Source organism: Echeneis naucrates, chromosome 9 (assembly GCF_900963305.1).
Source record: "Echeneis naucrates chromosome 9, fEcheNa1.1, whole genome shotgun sequence".
NCBI classification, from domain to species: domain Eukaryota; kingdom Metazoa; phylum Chordata; class Actinopteri; order Carangiformes; family Echeneidae; genus Echeneis; species Echeneis naucrates.
In genome coordinates, this window is record NC_042519.1 from 13,385,415 (window position 1) to 13,410,466 (window position 25,052).

At 40.7% G+C, this 25,052-nt stretch overlaps 3 protein-coding genes across 3 annotated transcripts; 2 read left to right on the forward strand and 1 right to left on the reverse strand.

Annotated features, from left to right (window-relative positions):
• The first annotated feature begins 586 nt into the window (after nucleotides 1-586).
• On the forward strand, nucleotides 587-9,450 carry LOC115048727 (mothers against decapentaplegic homolog 4). The gene is made up of 10 exons (XM_029510437.1): nucleotides 587-842; nucleotides 2,489-2,887; nucleotides 3,372-3,546; nucleotides 4,156-4,407; nucleotides 4,637-4,744; nucleotides 4,844-4,894; nucleotides 4,980-5,163; nucleotides 5,425-5,593; nucleotides 5,948-6,086; nucleotides 6,451-9,450. Exons 2-10 carry the CDS (start codon nucleotides 2,648-2,650, stop codon nucleotides 6,660-6,662), a joined length of 1,530 nt encoding a protein of 509 aa, XP_029366297.1. The 5' UTR covers nucleotides 587-842; nucleotides 2,489-2,647; the 3' UTR covers nucleotides 6,663-9,450.
• A 3,998-nt stretch (nucleotides 9,451-13,448) lies between these two features.
• Nucleotides 13,449-18,888, reverse strand: LOC115049112 (RNA-binding protein MEX3B-like). Its single transcript, XM_029511091.1, has 5 exons — nucleotides 18,095-18,888; nucleotides 16,654-16,892; nucleotides 16,434-16,479; nucleotides 14,488-15,218; nucleotides 13,449-14,177 (listed from the first exon to the last, which is right to left on the reverse strand). The coding sequence occupies exons 1-5, from the start codon at nucleotides 18,735-18,737 to the stop codon at nucleotides 13,764-13,766; spliced, it is 2,073 nt and encodes a 690-aa protein (XP_029366951.1). The 5' UTR covers nucleotides 18,738-18,888; the 3' UTR covers nucleotides 13,449-13,763.
• A 1,512-nt stretch (nucleotides 18,889-20,400) lies between these two features.
• Nucleotides 20,401-23,869, forward strand: tmed7 (transmembrane p24 trafficking protein 7). The gene is made up of 4 exons (XM_029511095.1): nucleotides 20,401-20,453; nucleotides 20,758-20,962; nucleotides 21,753-21,998; nucleotides 22,744-23,869. Exons 2-4 carry the CDS (start codon nucleotides 20,804-20,806, stop codon nucleotides 22,978-22,980), a joined length of 642 nt encoding a protein of 213 aa, XP_029366955.1. The 5' UTR covers nucleotides 20,401-20,453; nucleotides 20,758-20,803; the 3' UTR covers nucleotides 22,981-23,869.
• The last annotated feature ends 1,183 nt before the right edge of the window (nucleotides 23,870-25,052 follow it).

Consider the following 25,052-nt stretch of genomic DNA (forward strand, 5'->3'; position numbering starts at 1 on the left):
GTTTGCTATTTATTGTGTATCTTTCACATTAAACTATCTAAAATAGCTTCTTATCATGGCATCAAGTTTTATGGACAGGTTGGACATGGTAAATTGTTTGCCATAATTTTTGTAATTATATCTCATCATTCATATAGCCTATCATTTTCATGTTATGAATCTTGTACTTACGTTTGACAATAAGTTCATGTTTCATTAGCCATGCCATCTGTCAAACACTGAGTTTCATCCGTTTTGTGTAGAACTGACCTCTCACTTCACTCCCTGCAGTAAGAAAGAACAGAAGTACAAAAGTTACAAGCCATTTTTTAATCAGTTTTCTAATAACTGTCATGCAAACATAAACTAAAAAAAAACTGAGAGGCCTCGTCATCAAAAGATCAACATATATAATATAAAAGGCGGCCAATCCGATGAAAGAAAAGTGAAAAAGGAAGCACCATTCCTCCAGACGGACATCGTCATAATAATTATTGTTATATTTAGGTATCTAAAACTGAAAATGACCTACATGATCGAAGACTTGTTTGGACACTTTACAAGCCCCCCTCCAATGGCGCATGCGCACAACGCTTTTGGAGGAAATGGTGAGAAGTAAGTGAAGTGGGTCGAGACTTCACATGAAAACGGAGATTTGTCTCTGGCGTTGTCCGGGCCATTCCTTCTGAGGACGAAAGGCTTCGGCTGCTGGTGAAGAGCTGTTTTACACCGTTGTTTAGTCCATAGCCGGTGAGATTTGTGGGTATCATCCAGGAAGTGCCGCGGATCCTCACAGCCCCGCCGCTGGCACGATAACTCGGGACGGAGGCTGTGACGCCAGCTGCCACACCAGCTAACTCCAGGTAGCGTAAACTGCTAGCCCTCTACACTGCTCTAATTAGTCTGTAGCTTAAAATAAATGACGGACACTTTCCAAACACTGTTTTTTTTACAGTTGGGCGAATTTGTGTCACCGCTAGATACCAAATACAGAAGGTAACGTAGTCCAGTGTGGCGGAAGTGACCATATAAACAAACAACTTGCTAATCACAGTAGCATCCCATGTTAGCAAGTTGGCTATCAACAGTCATGGGTACTAGCTGATGTTTTTATTAGCAGATAGCTAACCAATGTGGGGCCAATCTACTCTCACAACACGGGCTCTTCCTCTTTGGGATCTTCAAAATAAAATTGCATAGGTGCAAGTTCAAAAGTTTTAAAATGGGTTAAAAAAACGTTTACCTTCATATTTCGTTTCATCCAACCAACAGGTAAAAACTTACAAACTGCCATGTGTTAGTGTGAGATCATATAATTACAAAGCTTTTCCTAATATCAGTTATAAAATATGTTGAAAGATTAAACCAAATATCAAAATAGTTGTTTTAATTTTCTGAAGATCAATTATGTCTTACAGGTTTTTTGTTTGTTAGTTTTTTTGTTGTTTTTGCACAAAAGTTCTATTAAAAACACACACACACACACACAAACACACACTCCTCCAGTGACAGTAGAAGCAATCATTGTGTGACCTGAGAGTAATGGCTGAAACTTTATTTAGCCCTTTTGGTGCTATAACATAATATAATCTGAATTCACCATACCAGGTCAATATTACCCTCCTAAACCAGTAAACTGAAAAAACATCTGGTGAGCTGACCTTAGTGCCTTAAATGTTAAAATGGGACACTGTCACTAAGTGCAGAGGGCCCGTGGCTGGGCTGGGGCGTATTCACCGGTGGTAGATATCACTTTGAGGCTTGCTTCACTTTAATTTTAAAGGAGCTCAGTGTTTACTTCCGGTCACTCTCGCTTGTTGGTAGCAGGTTGACGTGCTTTTCAGAAGTGACGGCAGCCAAAGTGGCGCCGCTAACCTCGAAGGGGAGCCGACAATTTCAACTTTATTTTTACTCTGCGATTAACACCTACACTTTTTCCGAGCTCCTCTATGAATAAGAAAAGGCTGCTCCGCCTTTTCACAAGGTCGGCCGGAAGCTACTGCTGCTATTATTATAAATCTAATAACCTTGTTAAAACGGTACAAATTGTGTTTCATTATATCCCAGAGCAGGTAAACGCCTTCAAAAACTTACCTAGATAAAGACGTTCAGGAAGATTGATGTAGGTATCAAACAATAACTAGGAAAGGCTTCGTTTAGCATATTTGCATTAGATATGACTTTTTACATTTTTTTGGAATTGGTCTGTTGAGCCTCAGAAAGATCATGGCCTCTTTAAAATGAAGTAGTATCATAAGACAAAGTTGTACTTCGGTAGTGTATTTGATTTGATGTATTTAGTCTACTCTGTCATCTGGACATGTAATCAATACCAAATACATGTTATGTCTAATGTAGGTGATTATATTTTGTTAAGTGTGTTTGAGCGTTGATTTAACTTTGTGATTATTAGTTTGTGGTAGCAACAGAATATTAGGAAGTCCTGATTATAACACTCAACAGCACTTCTCTAAAATGGATTATCGTGATTATTATTCTCTACTTTCAGATCCTTCTCATCCTGAGAAGTTTTTGATCTGCCTAAAGTGCAGCTGAACTTCTTTTTGTCCAGCCTCTGAAGATTAATTCTGCCTCAGCTTAATGATGATGTGAAACTGTGTCAACAACTTGCATATTGTCAGAAAGTGCAGTCAGCGATAAAATCAAGATGTCCATCGCCAACACTCCTACCAGCAATGATGCTTGCTTGAGCATTGTGCACAGCTTGATGTGTCACAGACAGGGTGGTGAGAGTGAGACCTTTGCCAAGCGGGCCATCGAGAGCCTGGTGAAAAAGCTCAAGGAGAAAAAAGATGAGCTTGACTCCCTCATCACAGCTATCACCACCAACGGAGCTCATCCCAGCAAGTGTGTGACCATTCAGAGGACACTTGATGGACGGCTGCAGGTAGAATAATACACCTGTATGGATCATTCATGTAACTGTCACAAGTGGTAGAGAAGGATTGCTTTGTTCTGACAAGCTTAGACATATCTGACTAACAGTGTGATATTCAGTTCACTATCATATCTGACAAAAGAAATCACGAAAATCTCTAGCAAGTGTTTGACATGTTTGGTTTCTAAACAGGAACACGTCAAAATAAAAACATCCAACAATGTGTAAAATTAGAAACCTACCAATATTACCATTCCAAGCTGTGATTGCAAAGAGGAATAGTAAGCATCAACTCATAGAAATGAATTTTAAGACCCTGGAGTCGTTTTTGAAAGTATTTCAGACTAGTTTAGTGGTAGAGGTCAAGTTGTATCCTGTGCACTCCAGTAATTGACCCAACAAAGCATTTTACTCAAGATAAAAGCACAGTGACTGAATTTACAAATTAATGAACTTTATTTTCTTGCATCTATTTCTCTGTTGGGTTTCTCAGGTAGCAGGACGTAAAGGGTTCCCTCATGTGATCTATGCCCGGCTGTGGCGGTGGCCTGATCTGCATAAGAATGAACTGAAGCATGTCAAATACTGCCAGTTTGCCTTTGACCTCAAGTGTGATAGTGTGTGCGTCAACCCCTATCACTATGAGAGAGTTGTATCCCCTGGCATAGGTGAGTAACAGGGAGGTTTTCACTTGAGTTAAGCTATACAGGATACAGGGGGGGGTCAATAGAAGACAAAGAAACAAAACAGAATTACAAGATACTCTACAGAAGAGATCGCCAACCCCTCGATTGCGATCGACCAGTAGACCTTCTGGACTTTTCCAGTAGAGCCCATAAATAATTGGAAAGATAATATGCAATCACCTTTTGCCTGATTGACAATGCAATTGCGTTGTCAGCCCATTCCTCTCTCTTGAATCAGCTGCAGTGTTGTCATAGTAACATGGCTGAGGTCAGGGATCTTTTGCTCAAAAGGTTGGCGACCACTGCTTCAAAGTTTCAGTTTCCATGTTGTCATGGTGTGTTGAAGAAAACGGAGACCTCCTTGAAGGGGGAAAATGAATGTAAGCGTTGTTGGCAATTTATTATTAGCAGAAACACAGCTTCTAGATGAACAGCTGAGTCATCCAGTGTTACCAGACAGATGCAGCTAATGTGACCTAACAAATTTGTGAGATGGTCCAATCAACCAACTGTATGTTTTCCGGATACAGATGAGAAATTCAGATTGTCAGTAATCTTTTTCACACTCTTATCGCTTTCCTTGGCACACAGACTTATCAGGGCTGACCCTGAATTCTGCACCAAGCTCAGCACTGATGGTTAAGGATGAATATGATTTTGATGGACAGCAGAGTCTTCCCTCCATCGAAGGAGGACACTCGATCCAAACGATCCAGCACCCCCCATCCAGCAGCCGTGCAGCCCCTCCTGAATCTTTTGCCACCCCAAACCTGCTCCCACCTGCTGAGGCCTCCACCTCTGCCTCAACGTCTTCCTTTCCTGCCATTCCTACCGGATCAGGCAGTAAGATACAGTTGGAAAATAGTTCTGTGTTAGCACTTGTTGTCTTGATGTCTGTATGTTTATGGATATAAAAGTCACTTCATAAGGACATGCGCACTTGAAAGGCACCTTCAGCATTTTCTCTATGAATAGTTGCTGAGTGTTGTGTGAAGGCAACAGTATATTTGTCAGTTTTGTACCTTTGAATCTCTGACTTCTGGTCTTTCTTTTTCTTTTTTTCTCTCTTCAGGTGCCAGCTCCACCTGGTCCAGGAACAGCAGTTTCACCCCAAACATACCCCACCACACTAACGGTCATCTACAGCACCACCCTCCTATGCCACATCCAACACACTACTGTAAGTACACTCTGTTACCTCAGCTATAAATCAATCAAATATTCTTTTAGAGTTATTCTTTGTAAAGATTGCTGCTGTTTCTCTGTGTGTTTTTCTTAGGGCCTGTGCATAATGAGCTTGCCTTTCAACCGCCAATATCCAATCATCCAGGTGAGCCCCACAAGCCCCCATAACTGCAGCTGTTTCTTTTCTTGTATTACTTCAGACCACTGACCTGGGCTTCCCTCTGTTTCAGCTCCTGACTACTGGTGCTCCATTGCCTATTTTGAAATGGATGTACAAGTAGGGGAGACATTTAAAGTGCCCTCTTCTTGTCCGGTTGTGACAGTGGATGGCTACGTCGACCCCTCAGGAGGAGACAGGTTCTGTCTTGGCCAGCTCAGTAACGTACATCGCACTGAGGCTATTGAGAGAGCAAGGTAAGCGATGCAAGTCCCAACAAAAAAATTAGTTGGCTCCTTATAACAGTAATATAATAACTGACACACATCTTAACAGCTGCACCGTTTTACAGCTTCCAGCTTATTTAAAGATACTGCTGTCTTCCATATTGTTTGTATCTCTAATTCTTCCTGCATGTTTTTGATAATTATCATGCTCACAATAATTAGGCAGGATGTGACAAACATTTAGGATAGGAGTTTTCACTTTGCCCTGTTTCCTTTGTTCCTCTCTCACAGGCTTCATATTGGTAAAGGGGTCCAGTTGGAGTGTAAAGGTGAGGGAGACGTATGGGTGCGGTGCCTCAGTGATCATGCAGTGTTTGTCCAGAGTTACTACCTGGACAGAGAGGCGGGCCGAGCACCTGGAGATGCTGTTCACAAAATCTACCCCAGTGCTTACATCAAGGTAAGTATGAGGAATTCACTCTGCATATGACAGTTGTTCTGCAAAAATCTCACTGCACAATAAGAAGAGGATGCGTCTCAAGACTGACATTTGATAACTATTTGTTTTTCTCTGAGTGCAGGCTGCATTCATGTTAGTACGTTTACTTTCACTTTAGCCTGACACAAAAAATGTTTCCCTACTTTTTCATTCATGGCTCACTTTAGGACTAAACATGCGCATACATCCTCACACAGCCTTGTTCTAGTTGAGTCCCTCCCTCACTGGCAGCCTCTGGTGGTATTTACATTTCTCCTGTGCAGGGGGCTAACTGCTGCTGAACGCAAGTATTTAAAGTCTCTTTTCTCCTGCCAGGTGTTTGATCTTCGTCAGTGCCACAGGCAGATGCAACAGCAGGCAGCTACAGCTCAAGCAGCAGCAGCAGCCCAAGCAGCAGCTGTGGCTGGAAATATACCTGGGCCTGGATCAGTCGGAGGAATTGCTCCAGCTATTAGTAAGATACAGTCTGTACATATAGACATTCTTATTCATGAATACTGAGTGTAGGAAGTAGAGGCAGTGGCTCCAGCTGTCAGTAGAGAATAATGAACAGAGAACTGCTTGGACAGATGTTTAACACATATTTACACTCATATAAAAAATCAAACCAGTATGTTCTGTTTCACATTACACAAATTCAATTATAGTTTCATTGCTCCAATTGTAGCCAATTCACAGTTGATCAGTCATCTAAGAAACTGTTTGATCCTTTTAAATGCTAGTTAATCAAAATTAAATGAAACCGTCAGCTGGTGTTGAGTTTGTCGCCCAACGGGCAGCATCACACTGACCTGATGATGGCACCTCTCATCCTCCAGGCCTGTCAGCAGCTGCAGGCATCGGGGTGGATGACCTCCGGAGGCTGTGTATCCTCAGGATGAGTTTTGTAAAGGGATGGGGGCCTGACTACCCCCGTCAGAGTATCAAAGAGACCCCGTGCTGGATCGAGATCCACCTGCACAGAGCTCTCCAGTTACTGGATGAGGTTCTGCACACAATGCCGATAGCAGACCCACAACCCCTGGACTGAGATTTTTATAACTGCAGCATCACACTGCACCTTAAGGTGGCAATGGATAGTGGAGAATCCAGTTCTGACACCGAAGCTGTTGCACGTGAAAAAAATACTTTTCAGATGCGTTTGAGGCACCTTTGTGCACTTTTGTCCCTCGGTTTGCTTTTAAAGCAAGAGTAGCACTAAATCTGCATCATCAAAGCCACTTATTAAGGATATTTTAATATTTTTGATCATTGGCTTTGACTTGTAATGACTGGATGGTGAACTGCAGGACTAGAAAAGGATATGACAAAAAAACTACAATTTTAACACCATAACATTCACAAGGATGACTTGCAGATCCCATGGAACTGGAAGATACACTGATAGTACTCAGCCTCTTCCAGTCAACGACCAACAACTACTGACAGGCATCAATTTCATTGAGCAACGCAAGAACATCTAATGCTTTACAGCTACGGGATCAGATACTGTACACTGAAGCTGTCACATCTAGCGTTGGGCCAACAGAGAACCCCTGGTTTCCTGTCAGTCCTCAGTGTGAAGCACTGAGGATCCCAAGCAAGTATATTCAACTGTCAGGCTGAACAGCAAAGAACAACTGCTCAGCATCATGGAGGTTGCTGCCTCTCAATCACAAACACCAGGTTTGGGACCACCCAACTAGATTAGGTTATACAAGACAATGACAGGCAGCAAACCCAAAAGCTGACTCTCAGTCGGGGGACCTTCTAGGTCAGGTGTAGTGAGAAACTTCAAAGTCTGTTTCTGGTGGGTATCCAGTGACTAATCTTTTTCCCTTTCACTATTAATCAAGAGGTGGAACAAAGCACTCGGTTTAGAGCAACTGTCTATATTAACTGTGATTTTATGATTACTCACTCCAACAAAAAAAAAAAAAGCATGATGATAAAACCCTTTCAGTGACCGGTCATCATTGGTCACTTTTCATTACTTCAGGTATGGTTAGTGTTTTGAAGAACGCCCTTGTTTATGCTGCCGCTAAGGATGAGTATCCGTCTTGCCTTTCTCACTTTGCAGAGAGCAAAAAATGGAAAGAGTTGGGAGCTTCTACATCACAGTAGTTGATATCTGAGATTGAATCACACGGTGTGTTTGTGTTTTGGCAAACCAAACACATATTTTTAATCTAATTTGTTCTTGACACAAGAAGTCCAGTTTACTACATTAACATGGAGGTCTCTTAGATTGAATGTTATCAGATTTTTTTTCCCCGTTTTATTGGATTACATCTCCAACCAAAGCCAACAGTCCCCACCCAGTCAAGAATCTTAATAGGTATTATTTGATCCAGGTTTCTTGTGTATAGTTTACTGACAAAGATGAGAGCATTTAAGACAGTTTCCCATCAATACCAATATATTTTCTAGGTTTTATTTTTGTTACGTTTATTGGATTATATTTTTAGCACTTTATGGGTTTGCTTTTTCTCGATTTTTAATTAAATAGCCTGTTTTTTTGAGGTGGTTGATATGAATAATAAAGGAAAAAAAAGATTGGTGTATTTTTTATTTAGGGTTGTGAGCAGAAGCAACTTTTGGATGCATTTGTTTGGAAATTGTAACACTAAGACACCTTTTTAAAATGTGTTTTTGCTCTTGACACTCACTCTAGACATTTGTAGAGATTGTTCTGGTTACTCTGATTTCACTTTTTTTTTTTTTTTTTTTTTTTTTAAGTTTAGATTTTCAGTTTGATTTCCCTTTTTAAATAACTTTCAAAAGCATTACAATGTTTGCATGAGTTCTTATGGCAAATAGACCATTTTCTCCCTGCCCTGGACTGAGGAGTAGAAAGCAACGCCTCTTGTTGTTAGTTGGTTCCTGCTTTATGAAAGCAGCCATAAAGATTTGACCCCAAATCTTTATAGTCATAATTGATTCAACGATTAAATGAGATAAAATCAACCATAAAGAAGCCAACTCCTACTTTCGTGAAAATACAAACCTGATGATATTTTTTCTGTTGCTGTTGCGAACAAGCGAAGGTCGTTTGATGAATAGAAATAACTTGACTTTGGCACAAGTACCCTCCTCTCCTCTGCCCACACAGCATGTGATATCCTTGTTACACTCTTTTAAAGGCTTATTTTATGGATTACACACACTGATTTAAAAGTGAAATTTCAGTTAATCTCCTGATGTTTGGACTCGTACATCCATTCATTTTCTGGCAGTTTTCTCACCACAACGCCGTACAATGCGTTTTTAATGAGTTTTCTTGTTTTGTTTTGTTTTTTTGTTTTTTTTTATCAGTGCAAGTTTTGTGTCTATACAAGTGTGTTCTTTTTTTAACACCACTGTTTTTGTGGAAAAGATAAAAATTTCAAAATATGAATTAGATTTTTTCAGGGTTGGGTTGATATCTTCCTCTCCACTTTGGTGGTCAACCATGCAGGAATCTAAGAACGTTTTGTGTATGCCACTGAGTCTTTTTCACTATAATTTTAAAAGAATTGTTTAAAGTTAATCCTATATCAAGGATTGCACCAGTCAGTCCCTGGGGTTTATTCACAATTACGCATCAGATTGATCAAACGGTAGAAAACAGGATGTTTTCTGAAGATGCGTTACTGAAAGAACAGATGTTGAATTCTGTCTGGAAAAATATTCTGTTGTGCTTTGAGGTGGAAAATGTTTTTATATTATGTACAGTTATCATAGGAGCCTAAAGACACAGCTTGTATAAATTGATGTTGACTACTATGACAGATTGCAGATATAAATTTTACCTGTATTTCTTATGTGAGAGTCTATAATTAAACATGGCCTGCTATTCATGATGTGGTGAAAGGTGCATTTTTACAAGGATGAAGTTAGTCACACAGATGTCAGTTTACTTTAGTGGTGAGTACACCTCTGTGTGTTACAACTAGGCTTTTTCACAGCAGACATGTTTATGTCCTATCACTGTAGTAAGTGGCGTTCTTAATGCTGAATTCCACTAACAGATTTGGGTGCTATCAGGTAGGTGCAGCTCTTTCAAAGTCTTGTTACAAAGGTCTAGAATATTTTTAGCCTGGAGTAGACGGCCCAGTGGAAAATGAGTCATCAACCTCCTCTTTTCCTGCTATGACGTTAAATTGTCAGCTGTGAAAAAGTTCTACAGGAATAATAGGCATGTACATGCCTGCACGGTAAAAATGGCCCCATCACCTGGGCAGCTGGGTTACTGGGCATTCAGTCCACCCAAGCCTAGTATGTCACAACCAACTAACGCTGCAGTTTTTGGTGAAAACCCACAATCCGAACCATGGGCCCACATAACTCAAGTCCCCTTGATTGATGAAGTGCCGTTTAGAAGCAGAAACAAATGTTGGCAGCATCAGAAATGATCTTCATCAGATACAGAAATAGTGAGGCGGTCTCTCACAGTTTCATGCATTGGTCACCACAAATGGAGTTCATGTTTCTGAGTGACAAAAAATTCTGATGTTGCCAAACGCAATATATGACAATTCTGGAGAAGAAGGAAGATGTACAAATACCCACCTCAAATTTACATAATAAAAAAATCACAGTAGTCTTGACGTGGCTTTAAATGAAAGTCTTTATTAAGTAACTTTAATATCAGAAAAATAAAACTCTTAATTCTCTTTACAGCAAATATATAATATCAGTGCTTTGGCCGCAATAACTTAAAAGGCCATTATAAAATATAGTCTGCTTTTAAACTCCTGACTCAATTTGAAGAATTTATATGCCATAAGACTCCCCCCACATATACATAACAAAAGTGTAGTAAAATTAGCAAATACTTTGAACTGTTGGTACAGCTTAACAATATATGTATTTATACATAGATAAACTAAGATACATATTACAGTATACCGTTCTTAATTTGGTGGCGTACAGACGTGACAGGCAGCTTTAATCCTTGGCCTTTTTATATTTGCAGTGTGACGTTTTACATTGGCGGTACATTATGAAGACATGCTCGCGATGCACATTCCATTTTCCACTAGATTTAACTGCAGCTATCAATACTATTATCATCAATACTGTAAACTAATAACTAGACTACAAGCAGATAGCATTGACACTCTCCTGCAACATTTCTGGGTTTTCAACTCTTCACGTAATCACTCAAAAGTTAAAAAAAAAAAAAGAAAGAAAGAAAAAATATATATAAAAAAAAAATCATCTTACTGTAAACATTTTAATATAGATATATTTATGTATATATATATGAAATGTAACAAAATAAAAATAAGTTCTGTATATTCATCAGTCATTAACAGTAATATTACATACATACACAAAAATGTCAATAGATCCATGTCAAACTGAGGGCCGACAGGGTATTGCATTCCCCCAGAGAAAAAGAGTAAAGATCGACCCTTTGTTGAGCTGAAAGAAGTGAAATAAGAAAAAGAAAAAAAGACGGACGGATAGAAGACCCAAAGGAGCAGAAGCAGGTGGGTTTTTTGCACTTTTGGGACTCATTTAGTTCCATTTCTCCTAGAAAGCTTTATCATCCATCAAAGGAAATATTTTTGAAGCAATGAAGCGCCAAGCAATGATATAACTCCCGAATACTGTTTACAGCTGGAATGCTAGAGACTGCAGTCCAAAGTCCACATGGTAAAGCAATAGTATTGACCTTATGTAGTGTCAACACAGTCCAAGATGAAATCATTCCAGCTGTTTCCCCTTTCAAATGTCCATTAACTCAGTCAATCATGTAAATCAAAGTCTGGAGAAACACCGGTGTTTAAAGCTAAGATTTCAGATGGCTTCCACCAATTTGTACCTTTCCTTCACTTTTCAGAAAGGGGAGTGGACAGATTCACGTGATGGGGGAGAAAAACAAAAATCAAAATGAGTGGAGTCCCAGCCAGTCAATAGTATGATAAGCTCAGTGGAAGGCTGTGCTTTTTAGGGCACAGGATAAAAGCAAAGGAACTGATGAAACATGAGAAGTAAAGTGTGTACCATTGAGACATCTCATCAGTGCATTAAAGCAGTTAACAAAGGGTAAACCCGGCTGAAATGTAGTAGAAAAATTGAAGGGATACGGCTGTGTACAGGTTTAAGTCCAAGATTGTTTAAGCTCTGTAAATAAAACCAAATGAGTTTGATAGATCTAGTGCTTCCTTCAGTGATTAACATGCTGAGATGATTTTTGCATAGGCCTGGTAAACAAAATAAGGGGAGGGTTAAGTTGTGGAGGTGACACCGTCTCAATCATCAATCTGAATGAAATAATTCTGTTTGCCATTTACCAACAATGACACAAAATGGCTGAGACAAGATGGTCGCAGGTTGAAGTAGTCCAAGTGGAAGAACATTCAAGTTAACAAAAAGGATACTACCGAGATGACTGAAAAGTCAGCAGCCTGTCTATACAGCACAGGGATTCATGCCAAACTACATCTGCCTTCATGGTATCATTTCATAGAACATCAGCTCTTTTGGCTCCAAGGTGAGGATCAAGTATTAATTAGCCATTTTACCATCTAGAGAAATAACTGCAACACTGCGGAGGAGGAATGTTACCAAAGGTACTATCTGTGCATTTTTTTCTGGCTGAAACCCAGCACAAGGATTTCCAGACCAGGATGTCAGTGACTGGAAAAAAAAATAGGGGGAGGGTGCACAACATAAGGAAAAAGAGAGAGATAATGATAATGGGAGTGTTAGTATTAAAAAAATATAAAGCAGTGGATAGTAAATACTTATGAAAGGCTCAACATAATAGGAAGCAAAAGAAAACATCCCTGTGATAAAATCTTTGTTCCACCAAGATGGGTGTAAGAGATTGAATAAATACATTAAGACTTCAGTCTGTCAGCTTGTGTTCTTTCGAGCCAAGATCTGGATTTGTAGATAGTGTTGTCAGGTAATTACAAGCTTCCCAAAAAAGGCCACGAGTTTGTTTTAAGACAGAGCAACACTACGTGTCCACTGAACCACTTGTTTCTTTTTGTTTATTCCAAATGGAATTAGGCACAAGTTTACAGTAAACATTTCCTAAGTGGAAATTGAAAGCAACGTGGCAATACTGAAGTGGTGCAACATCCTGTTACTTTACAAAAAAGGAGTTACCCACTTGGTTCCAGTCTAGGAGAGAAAGAAACATGCAGCAATAAGAGATGGCCGCTGCGGAGTGATAACTTTGCAGGTGTGGGTTTGACCCACTTGGTTTAAAAACCTTCTGTGGGCGTGTTTGCATGTGGATCAATATGCTGTTGTTGTCAGTAATTTATAGGAATAAGAACTTGGATTTATGATTCTCAGCATGTAAACAACATATCCTGTTAGTAGTTCATTTATCCAAATTTTCTGGGTAGAGTGTCATTTGTGAGGATCTGCATTCAAATGTTGTGGTAACAGGGAGAGTACTATTATTGTACACATATTCATATGTGGGAGTCACTATATGTAAACATGCTCATCTCATCTTTTCTCCGCAGTTTCCTGTCATGAGCGCAAAATCGATAGGCAAAGGGGCTGGGCCAAGTTTCAGCACATAAAAACAACTTTAGCAGCAAAAGTTTAAAAAAAAAAAAAACTTTTGAGATGTAGACAAAAAAAATAAAATAAAATGAACTTAGACCCAAAAGCCAACATTATGTATCTAAAGGCAATCTAATAGAGTTCAAAGAATATAGAAGAAGAAAAAACGAACACATATATATGTATATATATATATATATATATATATATATATATATATATATATATATGCAAAAACCGATAACTAGATGTTTCCGGGAGCAGAGAATGTAAATCTAAATTATATATATATATATATATATATATATATCTCTCCCCCACCCCACCTGATGCTACATAGAGGACTTCTGACCCTTCCACTGATCAATCAAGGAAAAAGACTTCACAATATTTGGCATGAGAACAGGCTGAAGCCCTAACCCATGCCCTAAATACAGATTATTCCTTATTCACCTATTCTTCCTCACGTTTGTCAAAAACTGCTTAGAGGAAACTCGGAGAGGACACTACTAGATACCGATTTGGGGACACATTTTTATGAATTCCCCCACATAAGTTGAAAGTGTTGGGGAGCCCAATCCCTCATCTACCATTAAGGTAAATGGATTAAAAAAATAACTAAAATAAAAATAAATCACATGTTGCGTAGCTGAATGGCCTGTGTGACCGGGGACAGGCACACAGGGCACACAGCTTCTGGACCCTGGCATATCTGGGTGGCACAATCTAGACAGAAGAGGTTATGGCCGCAAGGAACCAAGGCAGCAATCACCTGGTTATCCATACAATGGATACATATTTCCTGGCCCCTCCCTGCTGCTGATCCCAGCCCTGGTCGGTAGGAGAGGGAGGATTCGGGAGGGGAAGAGGAGGAGGCGGTGCTTTCACTGGAAGAGGAGAAGGCCGAGCCGTAGGAGGGGAACCTGTGTGCGTCGAGGGTCCCAGCCGAGCCAAAAGGCCCTCGGTGAACACGCTGGGCCTGTGGGTGCTCCAAAGCTTCTGTCCCAGGGAAGGTTGGAGACAGCCGGGGCGTCCCGGGTTGGCTAGTCTGCAAAAATTGTTAACAAACATTAGACAAACACAATACCATTTATCTCTGCATCACCGATCACAGTAACACAGAAGCTCAGGTAAAAAGCAGGTCAATCAGATAGACAGTATTTTGCTGTTTCTTACATAGCACAATCTTTCATGAAAATAAAAAAAAAATAAATAAAAATTGTGCTCCCACACAAGACAATTCAATCATGCAGTTATGTTTCACTTCTAAGAAAGTCTACAAAAGGAGACTAAAAGAGGAAAGGGTCTCATCTGAATTGCGTGACAGGATCCTTATGCTCCTGCTGAACTGTACCTACCTGAGACTGAAAAACATCGAGAGCCTGGAGGGGCTGGTGGTCCACAAAGGGGCTCCAGATGGGTGGCTGTGCAGCAGGGTGGGAGACTTGGGCAGTGGAGATGGTTAACGGGTCAAATCCAGAGGAGCCTCCACCTCCAATGCTGACCAGCTCTTCAGACCCCACAGGGAGAAGACTCTCACCAAACCATAAATTTGTACTGCCAGCATTAATGTTGTTGTTGTTGTTAGTATTGGCATTAAACGGGCAGGTGGGGCTGAAATCGGCCATCCGGTTGCCATTCCCGCTGCCATAGTAAGAATCAGCTGAGCTTGAGCCGCTGCCAAGGGAACTGGAGCTGTCGTTGCGGTAGGTGGAAGACATCCTGACAGCACTGTTAATATTGCTATTGATTCGCTTAGTACCATTAATGCTCATTGGCAGCAAGCTTCCACTACCACCTGGTGATGATGCACCTGCATGAAGCCAAGCAGCCTTCCCCAATCCAACTGATGTGGCTGAACTCTCAAAACTGACGTCTGTCCCGTTGAATTGAAAGTCATTGTTGTCGACACCTGGAGCCTCAATACCCCCACAGGTTCCAGTGCGGAGGGCAATGTGTGCCTCTATCTCCTCCCTTGCCCGGTCCACATTCTCAGGCATGCCAGTGACCTCAAAAACAGGCTCTTTGTCTCGACTTGGCGTCACAATATAGGTGTGAGTCTGTTGCTGAATGCGTTTGATGGTTGCCCCTGAAAATTATGGCAAAACCAAGATACTTATGTCAAGTCAAGTCACTCTTAATTTATATAGCACACTCACAACAACCTCTGTTGACCAAAGTGCTTCACATGCTAGGACAAGTGTAAATAACCACTATAGACATAAAGCTACATCAATATTAAGAATGCCCATTTTTAAAAATTGGTTTGTCAAATCATGCGAATGAAGAAAACAACAGAAGCAACAAGAAAAGGAAGAATCATGTGCTAGAATAAATTGGAGAAACAATATCCTGGCAACTCAGCTGGCTAAAGAACATGCCACACAACCATAACATGGAGTTTCAGTTTACTGTGGGAGTCTTCAACACTATACAATATATTAGAGGAATTGATGAGTTACATTTCCGTCTGACATCTAGCTCCATGGCAACAGCTTAAGAGCAGAAGCACTAATAACCCAGTTCAAACTTAATGTGTCACGATTAATGGGCAAGAATCATTTTATGTCAATTCTTATGAATGCTGTGCAAGGAATATTAACTTTCCACATTGTCTTGCTTTGTGGTGCAGACCCTTCCATCACTTTTTTTCAGATTTGCTGTCATTTTGAGCAACCTGATCCAGGATAATTGCACATGGCTGACAACCGCTGGCACCGCCATAAGGTAATTTACAAATCAACCCCAGGACTTTCTTACACCGAGGTGGTAATGTCAACAGGGCAACGGGTTAAAGACTCGGCAAGCACAAAATGTAACCTTTTTGGGGAGAACACATTAAAGCTCTTTGGGAAGGTTAAAGCAACAGGGGATACAGTAGAGTTCGGACATTTCATAGTTTCACATAAAGAAACAAAAAGTTCTAATGTATGGCATATCACAGTGCTACGGCTCATTTGCTGGCCAGAAATTTAGCAAATCAAAAAATTAAATAGATGTGAACAAACTCACTTAAGAAGTTACTTTTCCCATCAACTCTTAAGTGAAAACATACTGTCTGGTGTAGATGATTTTACTTCCAGTGTGTAAAACAAATCTAATAAGTTAATATAACTTCCAAAATACAACTTAAGTCTGCATGCTGAAGTATTGTATCACACAGCTAAAATTGTACAAGCTTGTTATTCCAGTCACACTAAAAATCATCCTCAAAACAAATTCTTAAGCAGAAATCTCACAAACACTCTTTATCACAGGACATCCCAAACAAGATATCTACCTACAGAAAGAGAGAAAGACCAACCTTTGGGTCCAACAACCAGCCCAACAACACGATAGGGTACCCGCACCTGTAAGGTTGAAAGGACACAGGGTCATTATACATACCTTCAATAACACTGATTATAAAAAATATTCTTGGATGGTTATATACACTAGTCTTAAGATGATTCATTTCATAAAAATGTGTGTCGTGTCTTAACAATGAATGACTCAAATTACTCATGATTCACATTCTTGCTAACCTGAATGGTTGTCTGTCCAGGTAGAGAGGGTGTCCCCGGACCAGTTACAGCAGACAGAGGGCCCGTCTTGTTCCGAGAGGCTCTGATGAGGGAGAAGTGCTCAGCTGCAGACAGGATCTCCCTCTTAGCCATGGCCACATCTTCTTTACGCCCTGTCACAACAAAGACGGGCTGCTCGCCCCGCACAGGCGTCTTTATGTAGGTGTTGGTCTTGGCTCGAAGGGCCTTAATCTTACACCCTGTTGAGGAAGAGAAGTTACATATTAGTAAACTAATCAATAAATAAATACAGGGGAGAGATTTAATTATCTTCAATCTCCAGCACTTTACATACACAGTAGCGTACCCTGATACTCAACATCAACAAATTGGACTGTTAAAAATAACTGCTTGTATAACTGAAGTTTCCAGTCACTAAGGCCATTTAAAAGTTGCACTGCTTATAAATTAAATATTCCTTTCAGCTGTGGTTGAGAGTCCAACATCATTACCAGGGCCATTTCCTGTTGTTGTCAACACTGCAGTCAGTGCACCCTCCCCCAACTACTCCGAAACGCCACAGCATAATACTGCCAACGCTTCAACGCTCACTTTTCTAAAAGTTCATGTACTAAAAAAAAAAAAAAGAAAAGAAAAGTAAACCACAAAAAACGATTGAGAACTTAGAGACAGCTGCCGTCCAGGTGAGCCGGAGGAGTCCTGGGTCCGTCCCGGGTCTGCCCGACTGCTACAGCTGATGTGGCAGAGCAATGGTGACCACCACACCGCTCTCCGTGTTCTCCGAGACAAAAGCCGAGCCTGGCTCTCCACCAGCGGGCTCGGCGGACTGAAGGCACGCCGCCGTCAGCGAGCCTCTGATTAGTAAAACCCCAGAAAACGGACGAGTCCTCGGGCAGCAGGACTCACGGCTTTTCTGCTGGTTCATATAAAACTTGTGATGTAAACTTTTGTTGAGGGTGTTGGGCGAGGGTGGCGTTGACCCAGTTAGGAGTGCTAAGCTAACTGGTCTCAAGCTAACGATCATTATTGTGGCTGAAGATGTCAAATTGTGGTTGATTGTTGACCATTTAAAGCGTTAACTACACACAACCAGTCAGGTGTCCTGTCCGTAAGCGCCACAGCTTCTGAAAGTGATTATTTTGTGTAAATCAACGGGCTCCAGTTACTGTGTGTCACAACAATAAATTACCAAGTAGCTAATGTTACTCACAAGATGATTCACGATGTAGCAACACGTTTTGTGGTGACTTTTTGTTGCTCTGATATTTTAACACAAAGCCTTCATCACTTAGTTGGCTCAACGCTTCTGTCTTTGCCTTCGTTCATATTTTGGAGGGGCACTTCACAGCTTTCCGGGCGATCTTCCACCAAGTTTCATCCCGACTCCCACTAACTTTAGCCCCCTCGTCCAACCCTGACCACCCGGCAGGTACCGACTCACCCTGTCTGCCCACGATCTCCGCGACATGCTCGGAGCTCGGCACGGCCACACACTCGGTGGTGTTGACGCTTTTCCGCCGAATCAACAGTGAGGGTTCGGCCTCGTAGCCCGGCTCTCCATAAACGCCGGACGGCAGCATCGCCATGCTGCCAGCCGGCGGTAGGGCGCTGCCGCCGACGCCGGGATCGTCCTGCTCGTCCCCGTTGTACAGCAAGACCGTCTCGACGTGCGGCGGCTCCATCCTGGACGGTAAGACGGACCCGCTCGGTACCGATGGGAGGTGTTGGTGGCGGTGGGCCTGCGCTAGCAACGAGGTGCCGGTGCAACCCGAGGAGTCGACGGCGGTAACAACCTCCGACTCTTCGTCCTCCGGTCCCGTCGTTGTGTTCACTTCATCTCCCGAGGGCGGTCGATGCAGAGGCAGCGGCTTCAAGTCTAGCACCGCGCCGAGGAGGTTGAAGTGGGAGACCGACTGCAGCTGGTGGAGGTGGGGAAAGGACAGGCTCTCCTCTCCTTGTTCTGGGGTTCGGCTCTGGCTGCCGTGGTGCTCGTCTAGGCCCATACCGGCGAAAGCGTGCACTAGCGGCGGAGGCACCTCGGACTCTCCGTCGTCGGTCTCAAGCAAAGACGTGCTACTGGGCATGATGCAGAACTTTTATACAGCTGCCGTTTAAAAGAAAATAGATGTGAATGTTGATCCGGCTTTGTTTTGGTTTACAAAAAAATAAAAAGCGACCAGCGCCTGTTGGCTCAAATGTGTGGCTTTGTTTTGTCTTTCCAGCTCCCCATGCAACCCTCCCTACACCGTGATCTCGTGTGATTCTTCGCGCGAGATTTTGTATTGAGGTCAGTCGTGCATTCACAATTGTAAAAGATACACACTTGGCGTGCTTCTTGTGGGCACGGGGTGCCATTAGAATAATTTATTCCTGTGTATTAGTATATCTAATTGTAGGCTACAGTCCGGTGGCAATACAACATTGTAACATTTACAGTTGGAGATAGGACGACCAAAAAATATTGACCACTTACCAACTACCAAGTCTCCCCAAAGTCGTCAATTCCTCCAATTGCAATCACGTAGAGTTTGAGACAGACGCAGTACGACCAGATCCAGAAACTACGGACATAAATTAGTCCCTACATGACTGTTATGGGCTACCATCGAATACAAGGACGATCCTCAATGGAGATGATAAAGTGATTTTGCATTCTTCAGCAAGTTGTTGACCGACTATAACAAGAGGCTAGAGAAGTCACATCGTGCAAATCTGCGGTGACTCTGTGGAGGACACTGTTATTTTCTATATAAACAGACAAAAACTGAAATACGTCAGGATGACAAGCTAACATACAAATTGGAAGAGACTAGAGAGGGGAGATAGTGATCGATTGTTCACCACAACAGGCCTCGAAATCATTGCTCTCATCTGTTCGTAATAATCACAGAATGTGCTGTAAATTAGTCTTCACAATGGGTTAATTAATGATTGGTTTTAATTTTAATTCTTATGTTCTCAGACTTCTCTCTCTTCTGTAATTCTTTTTCTTGGTAGTAGTGACAGTGTAATTATTATCCAATCTTGATATTTGCTAAAATTTCAGATTATTCAAACTTTTTTACTGTGTGTTAAGATGTTGATTCGGTTATTTGTTTAAATGTGAATGTGGATGTAGCAAAAGCAGAAAGTTGGATAAGGCTGCTTATTTAATTTCAATTGTGCTGTACAACTGATTTTACAACATACTCCCTGTGGCCATTATCATCAGTATCTTGCACACACAGGTCACCGATTTCAAAACGATACAGAGTACATGCATGAAGACACAACCATTTCTTCTTGTAGCTACACAACATCTAACAGGTCACAAAAATGGTTACCAGCAGGACCGTCAGTTTACAGGAGAAGGTTCTTTTGTATAGGTCTAACAAGTACACTAAAACAGTGGGCCAAATATAATCTAAAGTGTGTTATAACTGGAGGCAACAATAAAATTTACCGAAATGTGGCCCTCGATTATATAAATTTCTATAGTCACGCGTACAGCATTGGTTCTCGATTCAAATACGTTTTATATACTCCAATTGTTCATGAAAAAGTGTGGTTCGTGTGAATTTCATGACACAACTTTGAGGAATAGTGTCGCATGAAAGTACCGGCCACGTTGGAGCACACTGAAAAAAGGAAAGACTTCCGATCTGGACGTGGTCCACGTGATCTCTGAAGTCGCGCCCTCTTCTTTGTTTCGACCAATGAGAAAAGGAGTAGGGGGTGGGCTTTCGCAAGTGGCAGCCAATCCCGTGTCACGTTTGCTATACGTTACCTAGACTTAGTCGCATCCGGGTGATCACTTCGAGGTGAGTAGCTAATCCTGACTGAAAAAAAGACACATTCAGAAACATTATTGTTTGAGTTTACTTAAATTGGGATGAACACAAATGCGCCCCCCAACATAAGGACGTATTACCCATAGGAAAATGTGTCAAATCCTTCGTGCCTTTTTCCCTATAGAATATAATGATTAGCGAGCTAGCTAGTTAGCGCTAAGCTAACAAGTTATCGGAGATACCAATGTCCGGGTTTGCTTTGTCGCTATTTCTGTCCGTAAAACACCCTCCGTGTTGATTTTGGTGTTATGCGTGTTCATGTTTATGTCGGCAGGTTCCTTTGGGTTTCTATTTGAAACAGTTAGCTTCCTGTCCTCGGGATGCACGGATCATTTCGGGTGCTGCTGCAGGTGCTGTGGGCCCAGCTGCTCTGTGGATGGGTGTTGGGCTCCGAGCTGACTTTTGAACTGCCAGACAACGCCAAGCAGTGTTTCTATGAGGACATCACCATCGGCACGAAGTGTACACTGGAGTTTCAGGTGAGGGATCCTCTTTCCAACCGTAAAGAACTAAGAATTCTTCGAATGAGAGAGAATCGTTTTGGAAAAGTAAAATAAGGTCCCAATTTACCTGCTGGAGGCAATATCCAATCAAAAAATGACCAAGGGTCATCTTTCATTTATTGGTTGTCAGACTGCATTAATAACAACACCGGCTGAATTTATTACTACTACTATATATCATCTAGACGCTCAATGTGTAAACTGTTGTTAATCCAGCAATCACTTTGTGTAAATATGCAAGATTCCCCCAATGGGTAACATGGCATAGATGTAGTTGCTACACTCACAGTAAGTGAGTTTGGGAGTTTTATCAGTGTAACCCAAATGCAGATATTTTCATATAGCCCATTCACACACACTTAACTCTTATAACAAGCTGAAGATTCCAAACAGCCATATTAAAGCAAATGTTTAAAGTAGTTGAACCATTAGGCTTCATTTGATTTTTGAACAAATGGTAGCAGAGGCCACCATGTCCTTTCTATCACTGAGACAATTTGTTATTAATCAGTTTGCCATCTCTTTATGAATTGAATTGCGACTTAATTATATTCATTTATATATATCTAGAATTTTCCAAGAAGACCAAAATCTGAGATATTGCATATTCAAAAATATGTATTTGTAGTACATAGTGATAACAGAGGCTTTGTCAACATCCCCCCCCCACCTCACCCCTTTTCTTTGTTCACTGTTTTATGCAGCGTATAATGTGAAAGTTCTTAGTCACTGAACAAATGGATTTTCTGATGTCATTGTTTCCTAGGTGGTGACTGGTGGCCATTATGATGTGGACTGTCGCTTGGAAGACCCAGACGGAAACACACTCTACAAAGAGATGAAGAAGCAATATGACAGCTTTACCTTCACAGCATCCAAGAATGGAACCTACAAGTTCTGCTTCAGTAATGAGTTCTCCACCTTCACACACAAGACAGTATATTTTGACTTCCAAGTTGGTGATGATCCCCCACTCTTCCCCAATGAGAACAGAGTCACTGCTCTCACCCAGGTGAGTTAGTGTGTGTGTGTGGATAGGCATACACACTGCAGTGTGTCTATGATAAAGGGAGTGTAAAAATTCAAGTTATCCTGTCATGATTCCAAGTTTGTTTTGGTTTTTTTTTTTTGTTTGTTTGTTTTTTTCAATCAAGCCTATTAGGTCAGGACAATTTACAGCTTTGAATATTCTATTGATCCCTGTACTTTTATGCCCCCAGCCAAGTCCCATCAAAACTCCACCCACCTTTAACTTGAAACGAAGTTACCATAATGACTGAAAAACCTGTCTGATTGTACTGAGTAACATTGAGTATTTAGTTAACAATCTTCTGTCAATCATCCAAACTCAAATAGGGGTAGAAACCACAGTGGCAAGTTCACATCTGTCAGTGGTTCAAGTTGGGGCAGATTTTGTTTCTATTAACACAGTCTATAATGGTTAATGTTCATTACAGTTTCAGTCAGGTTTCATTTCAGCTGGCAGAGTTATAGATGAAAAATATTTCCTGGAAATAGGGTAGAAAAGTAGCAATTTCAACCAATCAATGTAATGGACACTTGATTCCAAACTTAAAATGATATTACTTTGTTTTGCAATTTAGAGGACATTCTATCATTGAAGTTCTTTTGCTTCCCAAGTTGCTTCTAATTTATGAATCAAAATGATCACTAAAATAGTCTTGTCAGTTGATCTGCCATTAATTTCCACCCACTGTCCAAATGTCTAACACTGGTTTTGGTTTTTTTTTTGCCAGATGGAATCAGCGTGTGTGTCCATCCATGAGGCTCTTAAGTCAGTTATCGACTACCAGACACATTTCCGCCTCCGTGAGGCTCAGGGACGCAGTCGAGCAGAGGACCTCAACACCCGTGTTGCATTCTGGTCCATTGGAGAAGCTATTATACTTCTGGTGGTTAGCATCAGCCAGGTGGTCCTGCTGAGAAGCTTCTTTTCTGACAAGAAAACCACTACAACACGTGTTGTATCATAACACTCTCTTAGATTTAGGATCTGATTCATCACTTTCTTATTCTTTACCTGGATTCATGTGCGTAGAGTTTTTTAGAACAGCAGTGCTGATCTGAAATTGGATCATATCAAGCTGCCAAGTCATACAATCTGACATGTCATCCACACCCAGAACTGCTGCTCTTACAAACTTAATGCCACTGAGTCTTCAACAAAAGGGTTGTATGTTTAAAGTGTTTTTGAGGGGGTAAAACCTGAAGAAAGTTTTGATGGTGTTGTTTCTATGATTGAGGTTGGTCATGTCTAGTAAAATGTTGGAGCAAACCATACTTTGAGGATTTGAAATAATTTGAAATGGGTTTTTATTTTATTTTTACCCTCTGCCCTATCATTTCATGCCACTTTCTCCAAAATCTGTTAAATATTTTCAGTACATGCCGTGCACTGAAAAGACCAAGAAGTTGGATGTTGTAACTAAATGTTTTAATAATGTAAAGATGCATTGGATTTCTTTCTTTGTATGCAGTGCATTTGGTTTCAGCAAGATTTAATTTTGTTATGGAAAAAATTATAATTTTTTCTTTGTTATTAAACCTCACTATATTTAGTGAGAACAAAAGAGATTTTGTGTTTGCTTCTATCAGCTTTGTCATTTTAAATGAGTTATTTGAAGGAGTATGCCATATAGACAGGACATAATCCTTGAATTTTATTATTTGTTTAAAGTCGTTGAATTTTTCCACACTTAATTTAATGAGTCAGTTTGACCACACCCGTGTGAACTACCGGGCCACAATGTTACAGATAGGAACTTTCTTGTTTAATCTGATTCAAAGTAAGGGAGACTATCCCTACTTGGGCAGTTAAAATGACAAATTTCTATATTAAAAAACTTTAGCTGTTCTCCCCTATCTGGAGTTGCCTTTGCTGTTTAATGTGCACCAATTTATTTCTTGTGGGTTGATGGTGTCCTCTTGGTTTCATAAAGCACTGTTTTTGAAAAGTATTGCTTGAATATAGGGTCATTCTAGGAACTTGGTTTTAGTTTGTGATATAATTAGAAATTATAACCCCTCTTCAGCTGTGTAATGAATTTCCAAGGGCAACGGGAAGAATCGTTACTGTATGAAAATACTAACTTCCACTTTTATCATGTTTCAATAGCCATACTTAGAGAAGAAAAATGTTTTTTTAATTGAACATTTAAGCCTGCACAATGCACAAAACTGTCACATATGTAACTCTCACACAGCGATGGCTGAAACAACACAGATCCTGAAGATCAGCTTTAGTGCCCAACCTAAATCAATGTGAATGAGATCTAAATATCCACAGGGAAAACAATAAGTTGTCAGTGACAACTGACCTCATAAATCTATCTGAGAGGCTTCTACACCCAAACCTAAAATATACCAAAAACAAATCAACACTTGATCTTTGTAACTTGGTCAGACCTAATTCCAGAGCCTCTGTGGTAACTGATTCAAATAGTATTACTTATATTTAGATATTTATTTTACTCATTTTACTGTGGTTCCATGTGTCCTTTTGGGTTTTTATTTGCTTCCTTTATTATGTTTTGTCCCTCCTGTATGTGTATTGTCAGTTTTCTGTAGGTGGTGCAATTTAAGTAAGTCATTTTTTGGACACAAAGTCAGAGGCATTCTGCTAACTTTGTAAAGGTATACCTATGAACGAATAAACCTTCTGGTAAAATGTCTGGTGCCTGATAATTATTATCTTTAATGTCATTATTTCCACTATCCATATAATAATAACGATTTTGTTTTATTTCAGGGATGTCTTTTTGGCTAAATATCAGGTCATGCTTTTCATCCTTTTAACCTGCAGGGAGTGATATAACCAAGGCCAGAACAGTCAGCAGTGTGGCTAAACGCTTTTTAACCAAATGTTATCAATGAGGAACAGAGACCGAGTTTAAGCTTTCCTTTTGACGCTGGTGCCTCTTTCTGTGGTAGATGTTTTTTTTTCCATGTCGAAAAGTCCCAGGCTCTTAAAGGGGGAACCTCTAATGTGATTTAGTTGTCTATTATTTTTTTTTATCTTTGACTGCCTGCGTCACAGCCTACCAGC